At 38.3% G+C, this 17596-nt stretch overlaps 1 protein-coding gene across 3 annotated transcripts in view; it reads left to right on the top strand.

Annotated features, from left to right (window-relative positions):
* igdcc4 (immunoglobulin superfamily, DCC subclass, member 4) overlaps window positions 1–17596 on the top strand; it is a 62593-nt gene that overhangs the window by 21825 nt on the left and 23172 nt on the right. For all 3 annotated transcript variants that reach the window (XR_010928904.1, XM_067594095.1, XM_067594081.1), the window contains exons 3-6: window positions 5787–5928; window positions 9447–9580; window positions 13697–13831; window positions 14822–14974. Coding sequence is in view for 2 of the 3 variants with exons in the window: in XM_067594095.1 (XP_067450196.1) it covers window positions 5787–5928; window positions 9447–9580; window positions 13697–13831; window positions 14822–14974 (564 nt within the window). In the remaining variant the exon portion in view is untranslated. The remainder of the gene's footprint in view (window positions 1–5786; window positions 5929–9446; window positions 9581–13696; window positions 13832–14821; window positions 14975–17596) is intronic.

The raw sequence follows: 17596 nt of genomic DNA, 5'->3' as shown, positions 1-17596 counted from the left end.
GTGTAGAAAGTTCATGACAGATGAATGGATATTTATGTCATTAGCGCATCATTAGTAGAGCTGACTATTAGTCAGTCAATCAATTGTTTGGAGAAATATAATTGTAATTATATAATTGTATAATTGTTTAACTCAATTTTTAAAGTAAAAATTCCAAAGAAATGTGTGGTTTGAGCTACTCAGGTGTGGATATTTGCTGTTTGTTATGTTCATAAGGATATATATAATAGATGTAATTAAGGCACTCTTACCTGACAATACTGTATATAAGTTCACCAAAGCTACTTCATGTGTGGGTATGTACTTGGGTGGTCAAAAAGCATGAAATAGGCAGAAAAATGTAGTTTCTATTATAAATGACAGAATATTGGTTTGATTCGTTCATTCATTTAAAGCGTTCAGTTGGGTAAGCACACACACACACACACTCACACACACAGCAATGTGATTTGTCAGATTTGTCAAGGGAATTTCCTTGCATGGATGGAGATGAACTCGGTTCTCCCCTGCCTCAAATAGGAAACTTATCCTCTGGTGGAGCGCTAACAAGTGTCCTGGGAACAGGTACACTCTTAAACAACAGTCTGTTAAAAGGCACAGAAAGACAGAGGAAGAGCTGGTGAAAATGAGAGAATGATCAGGAGGATGTGAGTGTGAGGGATGAAAGGCCAGACTGTAGCTTTTCATTCACCCCTCCAAGGAGGCCTCTTTCTCTCACACTCTTAAGTGGTAGTCTTTATTTAGTCATTAGCTTTGTGTAAAATGAGACAGTATATTCTGCGGATGCCCCCTCTTTTGTCAGCTGTCACATGCCTATTTATGAGAACCTCTTGTTTGAGGGACAATAAAGGGAGGGAGGGGGATGTTGGATGAATGGTGGGAAGTGGAAAAGGCTGAAGAGAGTTTTTAGTGATGGTGAAAGAAAAGGCTTCAGAGACCATTAGGAATGACCTTCAGTTTGTATGTGTGTGTGTATAAGTGCATGCCTGTGTGTGTGTTTTTTGAATTAAATCAGTGGTGAGAGGCTATGAGATAGATGTGACCAGTGTGCAAGAGGTCGGAGCCGAAGTGCTTCAACACTGACATTGAGCGGACATTCTCATTTCCTACTGTGTCTTCACTACCAGAAATGAGACTGAAGAGAGAATGTAGCAGAGATCACATCTGTGAAAACACATTATGAAAGCCACCTGCTCCAGTTTCCCTGTCACAGTGTATGATGCATGTGCCTTGTCTAAAAGCATGTGAATGAGTCGGGGAGGGAGAGAGACAATGAAAGAGACCTGCTTGCTCTTTAAATAAAGATAAAAAATATATTTAGGTTTAGAGTTGTTCAGTCTCTCACTCACTTTTTTCTCAGCAAAATGCTAGAGGCAGCATACAGAGTATGCACATTACCTTTCCCAAATACATCCGTGGGTAAATTATGATACTGGAAAAAACAGCTTTTGACATTAATTAGAGCAATTAACCTTTCTCATTATGAGACTGCTGAGGTGAATGTCAATGTTTCCTAATTCATGCCAGCATTTCAATCACAGAGCTGCTGTCATAACCATGAAAAGTATGCTCTCTCCTCCATGCAACATGTCGCCTTAGTTTAAATGTTTTAGTTTTGTCTTCATTGTAGTGCTTTGCATTGTTAACAGCATCATATTCAAATGGAACTAAAACAGAAACATTCATGTTCTCTTCATTTAAGGTTAAGAACTTTATTTTTGCACTAGTAGTTTGTGGGTGCACACATTTTTTAAATTAATTTGTTTCTTTCATTGCAGTGAACCTCCTTTGCCTTGTTATGCTTCTTGCATGATTTTAGTAAGTTATCTTTAGGAAGCTGTATATTAATGCATACAAAACGTCTCTTTATCTTAAAATGTTCATTCCATTCCCAATGAAAAGAGGATGTGGAGAATCACTTTTTGAGATTAGAAATGGTAGCTCAAGTACATTTATTGTCGTATTGGCTGGCTTTTACTTAAAAAAAAAAAAAAAGACAAATTTACAAATGTAAGCGGATTCCTGTTGTCCGCTATTAACAAGGGCAGTGTACTGTAAATATGAAAAATTTATACTGCACACATTTTCCAGTAGCTATTACAAATATGTGTTGAGACTGGGGGAATGTTTAATGGGTTTTCACAGTGTTACTCAGCCTGAAAGCTGGGTAGCAAAGAGGTCATGGGTGGAACTATCTGCTTGCACAAGGGGAGGGGAAAAGAGCTGCAATCTGATAGCTGTGGGGCCAAAGAGTGGGGCATAGATAGAGGGATGGACAAAGACAGAGAAAAAGTCGGGGTAAAGTCAAGGGCAGGACAGAGAGAGAGAGAGAGAGAGAGAGAGAGAGAGAGAGAGAGAGAGAGAGAGAGAGAGAGAGAGAGAGATAAGCAATGAAAAAAGAAAAAGAGAGGGAGCAAAGAGACAAGACGGGGAATTTTTATGTAGCGCAACAAAAGGTTACACACTTTACATAGAGCAGTGCCCAAGGGGCTGCCTTAAAATGTTCTTTTAAAACATAGAAAGACCTTGTTGCTAGGAAGCAATTAGACATATTTTGACCCTGTGGCTTGATATGCCACCTTTTACTGGGAGTGTTACTCTGAAAATTTGCCCAGTGTATCACCACCACATGCCTGAGTAGAAGAGTGTCAACTTTGCAACATCTGAGTGTGTGCTCTGCATGGTGCCGAACGGATCTGCCATGGAATTTCATTGCTGGCCTAAGGACTGCAATGAAATCATGGAGTCCTGGGAAAAGACTAATATGATTATGCTTTGACAGAGTGGAGGTGGAAGCCCAGCCAGTCACCATTGTTCCATCACAGCATGGGTAAAATGTCTTCTCCGAACACCCACCACCCCCCTTTGAATTAATGTCCGTTAATGTGCACTCTCGCTGATCAGCTGTTTTTCACTGCTCACATGCACACACAAGCACACACATGCACACAGTGATCCAGAAATGTAATCACAGGTAGACTGTGCACAAACATTAAGGCACACAGTAGAGTTAACACTAAGGTACAAGTAGCCTGGCACACATGCACTCAAATTTACACACATGCATACACTCACACACAGTGAATCTGGCACTCTGGTAGTGTTACAGGTGGTGTGTTTACATGAGGGCATCATGCTGTAATGGCTGGAAGTGGCAGGGGTTAATCATCAACTCCTCCTGCAAACCTTGCTAAGCAACAGCCATTACAAGTTTTTTCTGAAATGATTGAAATCCTTTCTGCTACTATGGCCAAACATGTGTGTCAGCATGCAGCATCTACACACTCATTGAGAAACATTGTTACTTCAGCCCAGTTGTCCAACATTAATTATTTAATTTTGTTCTTTTTCTTGTTCCTTTTATGCAGTTTTCAATGTCAATGTCACATTTAGCACAGGGGGGGAAAATCATCCAGCTCAGTCGAAAAACACAGATGGCCAGTTTGTTGGCTTGTTCAAAAATTGTGATAGCTAGACTTTAGAAATCTTGAGACAGTCATGTTATTAGCTGAAGGTTTTATAACACCCACCTCTGAAACAAGTCAGAGAGCTACGGTTGTGCCAGGCTCTTGTTTGTTTAAAGTCGTATGACATCCCACTGTGTCTCCACATGTACAGCTTTTTAGCTCTGTGGATGACAATGTCTGTCTGTTGGTCGGTGCACTGTTTTGTTCCTGACTGAAATATCTTGACTATGGCTGGATGGATTGCCATGACGTTTTGTACAGACATCCATGATCCCCAGAGAATGAAGCCTACTGACTCTGATTCCTTGACTTTACTGACTTTACTTTAATTACTAGGGACACCAGTAGGTTCTTTTTTTGTTTGTTTTTTACATTTTTGGTTCTGAGTGAAATGTTGTGACAACTATTGGATGTATTGCCATGACATTTGGTATAGACACTGCCCCCCCCCCCCCCCAGGATGAATTGTGATAACTTTGGTAACTTTCTAGCGCCATCATCAGGTCCAATTTTTTTTTGTTCAATACTTAATGACCAAATACCTGAAAAACTATGTTGACATTCCCACAACCTCAGCTGTATTTTGTGTTTAGTGACAATTAGGAACTGTTACTATACCATGTTGTTTCTGCTGTACCACCAGAACATGATTGGAGGAAACTGACAGTTAATATAACATGTGGAGAATAGTATCACACTGATGTGAAATGTAAATACAGTAAGTGAAAATGTGGTCTTTGAAAGCAAATTACATACTGTATTACCCATAAGATCTAATCTATTGTAAAAGTGATAGCTGCGTCAGTTGTTCACTCATAATCACTTCTTTGATTAAACAGTATCTCTTCTACTGTCAGCTTTTTGAAATGTGTGAATCTGCTTTGTCCTTCCTGCAAAGCAGATTTATGTACATGCTACTGCTGGTTAATCTTTACATGTTTTTACATGACCAACTCTACAAATCTGGTCTGCATCAATTCTGCAATTAGCTCTACATGGAGTAAACATGTTACAGGACAGGATACAGAAACCAGAGAAAAAATACTGATTACCAAATATTTTCATGTTAAAATTGATTAATTGATCAATTTATTGTCATGTTACATTTTGCTGCACACAATATGTATGTGATATAATGATTCACTATGTGTTATTGTATGTGGCTAATGTTAGTTTTATGCCATTACTACATATATACTGCATTTTCTCTGCACAGTTATATCAGTTGGGATTTGGATTCTTCTCTTATGTTACCTCCCAGCTTTCTCCCCGCCTTAGTTTGCCTTCTATGTCTTCTTTCTCTGCTCTCTCCTTTGATCCACCCCCCACTCTCTACTCCTCAGTCAGGGCTACAGGCGAAGTGGCTGGGACAGCCAACCAGTTTTGTTCTCTCCTCCGACAGCCTGTTAGGGTCAGAGGTTAGAGGCCCTCAGATAGTGTTCACTGCTGCCCCCTGGTGCTCAGTATTATCTACAGTAGGAGGCATTCCCCTGTGTGTGAATGTGTTGAGACTGTGAAAACTGGAGCCCTGCCAAGATTAGACCTGGAAAGGAGAAATAATCTAGCCAAGCCTGATTAAATCCCCAAATTTCCCCTAATCAGGACATTCAATTGTATTTAAAGAGTCTGAACAAGTCTTTAATTAAATTACACATTTCGAAATGGTACCTTTAAAAGCCCTAAAATGGCTTGAATACAATAAGCAGATCTTGTGAAATATAGACTGTAGCAGTGTTATGCACAGATACTCAAACTAAGTTTTCAAAATAAAGCAAGTGAAATAAAAAAGAAAAAAAAAATCTCACAAATTGGATATTTAAACAAAAGCTGTGAATGGGATTGGATGGCCAGTTTTATTTTCTAATGTTATATTTAGGCGTGAAACCACAATTCTTGAATGGTGTACACAATTAGTGTACAGAAACCTTTTCACCTCAACCAGATTGGTTTTGCGGCCCATGTAGTCAATGTTACTTGTATTGCACTCAAACGTTGTCCATGTTGGCACTGGTGGAAAAGGGAGCTGGAGACCAATAATGGTACAGACATTCAAGATAATTGCATACGTCTGTCAAATCATGTGTGAGCTACATCAAACAAATTAGGCCTGTATGCATCATATCCAAGGTACCTGTAGATGACATGACCTCTACAGATTTTCACTCAATAAAAAAGGTAAATTGCTAAAGCATTAGTTCAGGTTCTAATTGCTCCTAATATTAACACAAGTAAACTACGTTTTTACAAAGTTTTGTGGCTACTGTATCTTGCTAATTCTGCTTTGCTATCCCCTGATCTCTATGGTCTCTATACCCTCAGGTCTGTCTCAGTTCCATCAGGAGCCATCACCCCAAACAGTGCCCACTGGGGGAGCTGCTCGCTTTGAGTGCCAGATTGAGGGAGTACCCACACCTGTTATTACCTGGGAAAAGGACAAAGTGGCTGTCCCTGAGAATGCAAGGTGACTCTGCTTGTGTTATTATTATCCTTCATCTTATTAAGATCTTCTCCTCTCTTCTGGTTTTTAAAAAAAAAAGTATTTTATTTGTAGTGGTGAGTGCCATGGTCCTACTCCTGTCTTTAATGTGTTTTCCGGGTTTTGGTTTTCTGTTTGCTCTGTGTTTCACTTCTGTGCTCCTTCTCCAGCCTGCTTTTCCCTCTACACTTGCCCTGCATCTAGCCTTGTTAGCCCTGCCCTGAGGGGTGTACTATGAAGCAAGTTCAACATACTCAGGCTTTCTTTGTGTGAGCTGGCTCAACAAACCCTAAACTCGCACTCAGTGATAAGTGGTATCACGACAGTGGTTATGAACTTTCTTTGTTAACTCAGGCTTTCTGCTTCAGGCTCTGTGCACATCCCCATGAAAGGGGGCATTTGGTGTGTCATTTGACTCTTTTTCTGCACAAAATGGACCGATCGCGTGCTGCCTGCCTCAGTCAGGAGGAACAGGTCATCATAATGGAGAGCTATGGAGAATATAAATACATTATCACAGCAAAAAGCAAAACTGTTGCTGCAAATAAGGTGAGAGAGGAATGCTGGCAGAAAATTGCTAATCGTGTAAATTTGTTAATTAAAAAAATAATTTATTTATTAATTGAGTAATTAGTTTATATACTTATTTTACCACTCATTGCACTCTCCGTGCCTCCCACATCCAGAGCTCTTAAACTTTAAACTTGATGCAGCAGTTTGAAACATTATACTCAAGGGGTGCATTTAGGTCTGACTCTGTCCCATAATGAAGGATAAGTGGAAATCACTTTAGATTCTGGCCAAATCAAAGTGAAATTGATATTATAGATGGAATATTATCTGTGACAAATACCTATAGATTAATCTTTTTTTTTTGTTCAAAGTATTTCTTCATTAGTTTATTTATTTATTTATTTTTTAATTTGAAATACAATTTGATATATTGTAACAAAATCCCATCCCGGAAGTAACCCTAACCTCTTGCACCATTACAAATTATAATATGATATATCAAATCAATGGTAAGTATGATAAAAGACTAATCAATTTTCTAATCGGTGTTCTAATAGCTGCAGTACCAGCAGTGTTAAACAGATTTGGCAGCAAATCAGGTGGTTATTGAAAGGACAGCGCTTTTTATTGCCGATTTAAGCCGAAACTCGGAACATAAGCTGTTCGGACCAGGTTAAGTTTGCAGTATAAGTTACCATGGTGATCTAGCCAGGTTAAAAGAGAGCCACCTTTGTGACATTGAAAACCCTGGCTTTATGCTCAACATACCTCACTAACCCACTAATCTCACTTTGTCTTGCAACAAAAGAAAAGTCATATAAATAAGTCATATCATGACTTTATAATTTAACTTTTCATAGAAAATAAACTAAATTGTAGTTCAGTTAGAAAAACACAATGAGATATGAAAGATTTTCTGGCTCCATCTGCATATTTGGGTCTCTGATCTGCAGCTGTATTCATTAAGTTTAAGTATTAGGAACTATAACTTGGTTTTCTGGGTTAAGTTCCATCAAGATTAAATCCTAGTTCAGATAAAAGATAGTACTGTTTCCATCATCCATTTAATTTAGCAATAACAAATATTGTGTCACTGTCTGTTTGCAGTTCATTACAAAAGCTTTATCCATCTAACATTGTAAATTATTTCAGAATCACCCATTTGTACTAAGAAAAAAGGTAGAGGAACAGGGGTTCAGGGTTGTACCTCTTGATTACATTAAAGTTTTGCAGATTTTTTTAGTTTCAATTGAAATTGGACCAAGAAATTTTACATGCCCCCCATGCTTATTACCCATAGTGGGTTTTGTCTGAAACCAGCTGTGAATGTCAGCGCAACACAAACAGAACCTGGAAAATGATAAAATCTCTTAATTGTCTAGTTTGACATTTAAATTTTGCTCATTAAATATATGAAACATACATTTACATGCAAATTGTGTAGTGCCACTTAATTGTAGCCTTACCATTACCTCATCCTCTTTGTATATTCTTCTGGAGCACATAGTGTACGCAATTACAAGCCTCAGTGAAGGAGTCAGAGTGCAGAGTTAGTTAAGCACTCTAATTTGACCTTGACAATTGAATGCAAGGAAAATGTACTAACTAAATAGTTTAAATGAACAGAACTTGCAGTCATAACAATTGTGTTCACTTTTTTATATTTCCATTCTACAGTAATAATGTGGCTTTGGAAGTGGATTAGAAGTAAAAAACCATTATAGAAGTCAGTATTCAGCAACTACAGGCCTTGAAGAATTACCTTGAGTTTAAAACAAACTTTACAGACTATGAACCCTGTGCTCTTAAAGATTAAGAAAAAATACCTTCTGCCACATCCTCGACTGGTGTATGACAGGTCTCTCTCTCAGTTATCTTTCACAAATATTCTCATTTGCTGAGCCATTTAACGATATTGACATTTCATTGTGGCTCTGCTGGCTCTGGCACCTTGGAATTTGTTTCCAGCCTCATTGCACAGAACTAAGTGCTAATGGCTGCTGTAGCCCTGCATGACCCGCAAACAGCTCCCTGCTCATAAGGTCTTATTGGTGGGATGTGGTTTTCCCACCTCAGGTGCTGTTAATGACCTCTCACAAAGATGAGCCAAAGGATGATTGATACATCACTGGCTTTTTCTCTGTTTTCTCTTGCTCTAATGTGTCTTTTCCTCTCTGTTGGTCCCTCTGCCTCACTCTTGCTCTTTCTCATTGCTATTATCCCCTTTCCATTTCTATTTCCTGTCACTCAACTATTGCCATTTTCTTTACATTCATGGCTTTCTGTCTTCCATTGTCTCTTTCTTTCTTTATTCTTTGTTTTCCCATCCACTCCCTCTTTATTCTCCCTCTCTCTGTTTCTCTTTTTTTTCTCACCTCCTCTCCACTGTCCATCAACCCACCCTTTCCCTTCCTCCCTCCCTCAAACTGATCACATTTTGGCAGGATTAATAGGCTATGATAACAGCAATAAGAGGTTGTGGGATGGTATTACACTGCCAGGGCCCTGGGGGCCTGGAGTAATACATCTGGAACATGACCTCCATAAGGGAGGGAGAAGTAGAGAGCTGTGGGACATAAACAGTCTTAGTAAATATCAACAGTACAAGTAGACAATGTACCCCAAAAACATTAAATATGCAAGCTTAATCACTGCTTGTATCTGTGATGCTGTGAAGCTCTTGTATTTGTCCAGAAAACTTTCACCTTGATGTTCCTGTCTTGTAGTCACTTTTTGAATTGACTTATAATTATGTTCTTCCTTGAATTCTTCCTTCCTATTCTTCCTTCTTCCTTGAAGTGGTTGCACAAAATAGTCTCACTCCTGAATAAAGGATGGAGCCCTGTGAGGACCCAGCAGGACCCCTGCAGAGTTGATCAGCTGGATGTTTCATTCCACACAGCACTAAACCATTTATTCAGTTGTTTGTCCCTCTCTCATTCGTCCTCTTACCCTCTCTCCCTCTGTAACCTCTCCTCTGTTTGCAACAGGTTCATTTCCCTCCCTAACGGGGTGCTACAGATTCTGGAGGTTACCAAGGAGAATGAGGGTGCCTACCGCTGTGTTGCATCCAACTCTGCCAGGAAGGACATCAGTCATGAAGCCAGGCTCACTGTCACCACAGGTGAGGTCTGTCGCAGTGCTTTATAGTGTTTGAATAGGCAGCCAGGCCCTGCTGGGAGCTGCCATGCCAATCTCAAAAAATCTTGAACTATGAAATATGTCCAGCACTCTCTCTCATCTTGTATTGTGTGAAACCCGCTGTTTGTATTGTGTGTTTGAAACTATTGTGACTAGTGTAATCTAAATCTAAAAACATATTGTTTATGGCGAATAACTAGCAATCTTCTCTGCCACTAAAAAATCTAGAATCTATAAATATGTAAATGTATTTATCTTTTGTTTTAAATGATTAACTTCTGGACACAAGATATCTCCTACTTCACATGCATGTCTTAAACTGAGATTTAATGTGAGTGCACAGAAACCTTCCCTCAGATGAATGTGAAAACAGCCTTCTGGTTTCAAACTCTGCATATACATCAATCTGCAAGGTGAAAATCAAACATCCAAGTGAAGTTACAATTTTAAATCCACATTTTTGATTGGAGCTCAAAAATGACACATTATAAAGGAATACAACATAATACAGTGGATCAGTTATTGTTTAGAATTCATATGTGAATATTGTGGTTACTCTGATAATTTTAGGACTGTAGTAAGTTCATTTGCAGAAATAGTTGGTGCTGGGCAGCTACTGTCAGTGAATGGGGATGTCACAATATCCAGACACACTGTATCTCTGTATTTGTTCCCTTATAATATAAACAGACCGTGGGGAAAACAATGGGTATAATGTGATCAAAATACTGCAGAATCACATGGAATTAATTGAACAGCTCAGTCAGCGCTGTTACTATGTAGCATGATGTGGCTTAAGGACCTGGGAATATGAATACAGAGCCACTGTTCTTCTATTGAACTGTTGGAGGGGTGCAAAATGGACTGGATATTTGAATATTTCATTGTTTCCATTAAGCAGATAAAAACATGTTTTGACACAGTGTGATCTTTCAGAGTTAATTAAACTTTTTTTTAACTCGACTCATTAAAAACAATTAGGAAAATGCTCAGTGGTTTCAAGTCAAAGGGCATATCTGAATTCTGTCTGATGTCTGACATTCAGGTCATCTGGGGCCACACTGCTAATTCTTCCCATGATTAAAACAAAACCTGCAAATTTCAGTTCTCTGCTACACAAAATTGAAACTTTTTTTTTTCTTTTGAAACTTTTCTCAACTCTGACTAGTTGTGGTTGAAAACTTGCATATACTCAATTGCCTTTTTAATGAAAATTCAGCCTACTAAAAATTCTGTGACCTTTGCCATATGTCCTTTATGTAATGTTATTTCTATACCATTTCTCTCTCTTCTTATACCCTCTCCATCTTTTTATTAGAATGCATTTTCTTCTTTATGTAAAACACTTTCAGCTTTTGTCATGTGTTAAATTCAAGGACTGTCCTTCTGATTTCAATGCATAAAGAAACTTTTATTGTGTGTTAATGAAAAGTCACCTTTTATATGGTTACTGGCATTGAGCCTACACATTTAATTTAGCCTTTTATAAGTGGGTGGTACTGTGCTTTGTTCATCTGTTCAGCCACTTATCAAGGCTCATTCTCTCTGATAGAAGATTTGCAAATTGTTCAATATTTCATTTCAGTGACTAAATTTGAGCATGATAAATACCAAGTTATACAATTCTGATACAAATTCTTTTCTAAACTATTTTCCAAAGTATGTCTACTCAACAAAACATAGCAATAAACAAGGATACATACATTACGCTGTAGATTATGCTCCAATCAATTAAGCTCTAGGCTAGCAATTAAGTTAAACTAGTACAATTTCAGAATATCTTTCAAGTATGTGCATTATTTGACTATTCTAACATCAGCATACACCCTTCTTTTAACTAAAATCCCAGTTTGACTGCAAACTATAAGAACTTGCATTAGTGGATTACATGGTGCAGTGAATCAGCAAATATTGCTGTGAAGTGTGATTTCACCATTAAGCAGCCCACATTAAAGTCATGGCCCCTGTCACTAGCTTACTACAGATCAGTCTAAAATTGTCCTAAAGTCCTAAATTGGCTGCTCTGTGGAAACCATTGTGTGCTTTTTGAGTCACAGCTTTTGTGCCCTTTAAAAGAAAAAAGGAGAGGGGGAGGACACAGATGAGGCTAAAGCAAACGAGTTAGATACAGCATTTAGACTTTTAATGATTTTACACACTTTCAAACCCTCAAATCCACAGGGGCTGAGTGTTTCTTACTGAAGAGACAGATTTTGGGTGGGGTATCACTTTTTCACATTTGATTAAATAATTACAATTAAATGTAATGGCAAATTTGAAACAGGGATTAACATCCGTCTTAGAAAATCATTAACAGCTCTGTCTTGGTAATTTTTTATTACTGAACAATAAGCTCCATATGGCATTGCCATCAGCAAGTTTAATGATGTGTCTGTTCTCATGCTTCTGCAGTCATTTGAATACAAAATACACTATAGATGGCAAAGTCTTTTTGGCACAACAGGTGCTCTACTCTTTGGACAGTCAAGCAGCATTTTGGAAATATACTGCAGAAATATATATATTTTAAAGATCCCTTCCAGACATGTTTTAAGACATATAAAAGTACTCTGCTTTGAATAATAATTTGTGTCTGGTATGGTTTTTCCATTAAAAAAGTTCAATTAATCACATTCACATTCAGAAATTCTTAACATGGCATCTACTCCTTGTACCTCAACTGAAAAATGCATTGTCAAAATGCTGTTTGCCATCGCTTTCAAAAAATATGCAATTTATCCTTCTAAACACCAAATCAATTTCACTGGCTCTGAATTTCCGGAGCAATTCACTGTGGAATTTCAGAATAAAAGCCTTTAAAATATATAAAACAAGATGTTCTACTCAGAAATGTATTGATTTATAAATGAACACAGAGACGCTGAATGCAGGTTGGAGTGGGTGTGGATTGAATGGAAAGAACGCATTTATGCGCCGATGTCAGATCAAATGCCATCATTTCACTCGCTTGCGCTTCAGAGTTCTATGAATAGAATACCTCAACACCCATAGCCTAGCTTTGAGCTTGATGTTGAAGTCTTCAAGTTAACGTCCTTAACTCATGAAGATGTAGAAAATATGAAACATTCAGCTGCTTCCAACCCCTGGTTGCTTGCTTTCTGTGTTTCTTCTACTTACTTTACTATCTCCCTTTTTTATGTAGGCTACTTTACTCTGCACCTACACCCATCATATCTACACCAGACCCCTTTGAAGGCGCACCCTGCTGTGCAGTCCTTGAAAAGGCAGACTGACCCACTTAAAGCCTTATGCATAATCAAGGGATTCTCTATATAATCTCAATGATTAATTTATAATGTGTCTACAGAATGCCAGGTCTCTTTCCAGTGGTGATTAGCATTATGAGCTGCTGAGGCTGCCTGGGTTGAGCAGAATAGCAGGAAAGTAAGGTCCTCTCACACCAGTGGTACCTTTAGGACTGATACTCAAGAAATGAGTGTTCTGTCCCTTCAACGTATGAGCAATATGCTTTGAATAGCATCATTATTCAGTGAATAGAAGAGAGGTGACTAAGACAGTGGCATTCCTTTCTCTCACAAAAGGCTTCTTTCTTTTGCATTCTGTTTTCTCCCTCTCATTCTTTGCTCCAAACTCCTTTGTGCTATCTTGTGTGTTTTGCCACTTTGAAACATCACCAGCTTCCTCTGTCTTAACATTTGGTATACCATTTGTGTATACCACCATCCACTGGTTAAGGAGCATGATCTGATCCCCTGTCTTAAAATGGTCTACCCCATGTTGTAACTTAAGATTTAAGTGTATGCACAGAAAAGGTGTGAAGAGGGCAATTATATTAACCTTGTGTGCAATACCTTCCAACAAGTCAGTGAGGAAAAATAAAATTCTGGGCTGGTATAGCAAGGCTACCACCTTCTTCCATTTATCTTAAAACTTAAAATTAACCTTGAATTATTGACTGTGTTTTGTAGAGAAGACAAGCTCCTTGTTCACATGCTGGGAGTTAAACCGGAAATTTCTGGAGAAGCTGAACTGACATTTTACTGCAAGTCCAGGACTGATCTAATAGCATTGAATCACTGGATTCAATGAATAAGTATATACTTCTTTCTTGTTATAGGCTCTACTGAAGCTCTGAACAAAGTTGTGATTGTGGCACCGCCTCAGAATGCAACAGTAGTGCTCGGCCGTCCCGCTGTGATGGAGTGCATGGCACAAGGCCAGCCGAAACCACTGGTGTCCTGGAGCAGACAAGGTAATACTCCCAAATGTTCTCACTTGATCTTCTCTCTCTCCAATTCTCATCCTTTTTTTCTGCATCTTTCATTATCTGTCTCCCTTTCTAGCTATCTGTCTCTCATGCACAAAGAACAAACATCATCACGTCAGATTTACATACCTGTGGCTGTAAAGTTGTTGTTTTACTGATAATAGCTGTCTCCTCTCAACTAGTCCTTTATTGTTCTATTGTGCATTTTGCCATGATTTACATAAGATGATGTCACAGCAATTCATTCACACCTCCACAGACACACGTGCACACACACACACATGCGTGTGTGTAAGGTCTTGAGGGGAATTATGTTGTGAAACCTTCGGAATGTCATCTTCATGCTGTGATTTGGCAACATCACTGTAGTTTTCATGGAGTGTAGTGCTGCATCTGAAATTCTTCCTTCATTCACAATTAACCTCTAATTCTCTGTACAGGGAATTCTGTAGAAGACTATGCATTATGTCAGTTTTCATAAACTGCACAACACTATTCAAGTCATGTGTAAGGTGCTTGGTTAGTTACCATATCTTGTTCACTGCATTTTAGAAAGTACTATAGTGAGATACAGTAATTGACAATTTTTGGGGTTATCATTGTCTGCAGACAACGTGACAATACTACAAAATGGCAGTCAAACTAAATAGTGGTCAAATAGTAGTGAATAGTGAATAATTTTACATGCAGCCTAGGAGTGTGCCAATGCAGACGCCTCTGTGAACCCTGACTAGAAAGTCACAGAGCCACCTGTTGGTCACAGTGTGGGATTACAGGTCAAATCACCTTTGCTCCTCAAACTGCTGTTTCTCTCTCTTTTTCTCTCTCTCTTTTGTCTTGTTTCTCAGGCAACTGAAAGCCAGAAAAATTATCTCAAATTTTCTTAAGGCCAGTCTCTTCTCTCACCTCCTCGTTTTTTTCAGTATCATCTGAGACTATTCTCTGTTGTTCTTTGTTGCTTTTTTCTTTGATCAGATGGAAAGCCCATTTCCACTGAAGTGGTCGTCCTCGCAACAAACCTGGTGATTAGGGACACTAGGCGTCACCATGCTGGTGTATATGTCTGCAGGGCCAACAAGCCCAGAACCAGAGAGTTTGTCATTGCTGCAGCTGAGCTGCATGTGCCTGGTAAGAGTCATATTATTTACTGTATGTGGCAACAGAGTCTCTGATGCCAAGTTACTCTTAAGTCACCAAGTAATTGAAGTTCCTGTGGTGGTGGAAAAAAGTAGAGCTTCATAATTCAAAAAGTGAAGCCAATGTGAAAGTAACTTAAACCTGCATTCTCTCTAATGACCAGCAGGGTGCGACTCCACTGGCTCCAAAAACAAAATCCAATTGTATGGAGGTCTATGAGAAAATGATCCTACTTCTCACTTCATTTATTACCTCTGTAAACACTTTCCTAATGAGTTTATGGTCTCAATTGCTCGCTTCAAGTCTTCTTCATTACAGCATGATGTTCATTTTGTAAATTTTGATCCCATTTAAAGTAAAATAGACAAATAAAGTAGGGTATGCTTTAGGGTGTGGCAACATTGGTTATATAATATAACCATGGTGTAACCCCAGAAAAAAATTCAAATTAGCATTTTTACATTTAACCATAGACTGTAAATGCGCCATGCTAACCAAGCTAGCACCTAGCGTTAGGGTTAGCTCCACCCTCTTGTCCGAATATGGTCAATTCTGGTGCCAAAAATCCAAGATGGCGACAGTCAAAATGCCAAACTCGAGGCTTCCCGAGGCCATGGGAAAAGGAGTGGCTGTAAACGGTGGATAAATATTTTTGAGCATAACAACCCTGCAAAATGACTTCATTCACTATCAGAATTTGATCCATGCCGTCTGATAACATTTGGAAAGTCTAGAAGAGCCGCACAATTTAATCATTTCATCCCCATTCAAGTTAATGGAGAGCTAAACCGGAAGTTAGCCGGTTCAGCCAGCGGAAGACTCTGGTGAACATGTGAGGTGGAGTTAAAGGAAATGCTAATACGCTGCTTTATGGGCCTCACAGATGCAGAAAATCCGGGTAATTTTACCAGAAGTCAAACTTTTTTGGCTTCATGCACCACTGAGCAATCTTCATAGGAATGAACAGGGCCCTGCCTCCAATGCTGTAACCAGTTCTCTTTATACATCCATGTTTAAAACTGGAGTCCACAAACCAATGGGTGACATCACAGTGGCTACATCCATCATTTTTTCACAGTCTATGAAAATAGAAATCTTATATTTTGTTATTCATTCATCATTTTCCATGAATCCACAAAGTCCAACTCAGCTGCTGTTAGATCTAGCTATCTTTCAGTGAAGTGCAAATAAAGTAACCTTTTTAGATTACAGAAGTCACAAGGGAAAGCTGTCAATTATTAAAATCAGACAGTGATAATATATACAATTTCAGCAGACAAGGGACAGGTTAGTGTAAGTTCTTTCTCTTTTTAAATGCTTTTCATTCAAAACTGACACTGGCTTTTAATGTTTTTTTTAGAAAAAGTAGAGATTTAAAGTTTTAAAACTAAGTTTTGGTCTCAATAATATGAAAAATTCATGACTAAAAAGTAACAATCTAAGTTACAGTTTTGAAAAAATTGAAAAATAGAGTTAAACTCAGGACTGTGAGATTAATCAGTTTTTTCCTTGTTTCTTTTTTTTGCAAGATCAATGATTAACAAAAAAACAAACAAACAAAAATAAACAAAAAACAAACAAACATATATAACACGGGAGAGTAAACTAAACAAAACAACATGAACAAAAAGAATAAGTAAATAAATAAATAAAATTTTGACTTAATACTAGATGCATGTGTGTAGATGTGTGTGTGTGTGTATAAGGATATAGAGGGGAGAGTGTGCAGAAGTAGAAGAAGAAGGTCTTGCAAAAACCTACATGACACACCCACTTTACTACACTACACACCCCTAACTCCCCCTCCTCATGCCTAAATCTAACCAAGTGGATGTGTCATGTAGTAAGGTGAGTGTGTCATGTAGATACTGCGGGTCGGCAGATAGACCTACTTGGCAGAAGAAGAAGGGAGAGAGTGCAGAAGAAGAAGAAGGGAGAGAGTACAGAAGAAGAAGATGACTACAGTGATGGTGGGGTGCATCTCTTTCTATTTGAAGGGGGTGAAATGGGGATTCGGCCCTCAGACATCAAGCTGTCCAAACCCATCAGGACCCCTGTGCCCTGTCAGCCACCTGGGCCTGGTATCAGATGGTCCCGTCATGCAGAGCTGTCTTTTAGTTTTAGAAAACATGATAGGAGATAGATAAAAATGGCAAACCGGTTAGTAAAGAAAGAAAGAAAGAAGTAGAGAGAGAGGGGGGAAAAAACTAATAAATTATTGAGGAAACAAATACTTAAAAAATGGTTTGTTGAGTCAGCAGGCTCGGTGCAGTTAGTGGCCAGAAAGTGAAGGTGTGTTGTTGTGTGTGTTGCCTGGTAGTAAATAAAAATAATTAATATCAGATTAATGTCAATCATAATAATGTTCCTAATAATAATAACAACAACAATAATAATAATAATAATAAGCAAATAACAATAATAATGATTGAAAACAAACAAGCAAAGCAAAAAAGCAAAACAGCAAAACAAAACAAACAAAAAAAATCAATATCATCGTCATCATCCTATTAACATATGTAATAACAATAACAGTAATAATCATCTGTATAAAAATCAACATCATCATACTATTGGAGATAATCAGTGTTATAATTTTTAAGCATAATAGTA

Source organism: Thunnus thynnus, chromosome 1, assembly GCF_963924715.1.
Source record: "Thunnus thynnus chromosome 1, fThuThy2.1, whole genome shotgun sequence".
Classification (NCBI taxonomy): Eukaryota; Metazoa; Chordata; class Actinopteri; order Scombriformes; family Scombridae; genus Thunnus; species Thunnus thynnus.
This window is presented reverse-complemented; position numbering and strand designations above follow the sequence as displayed.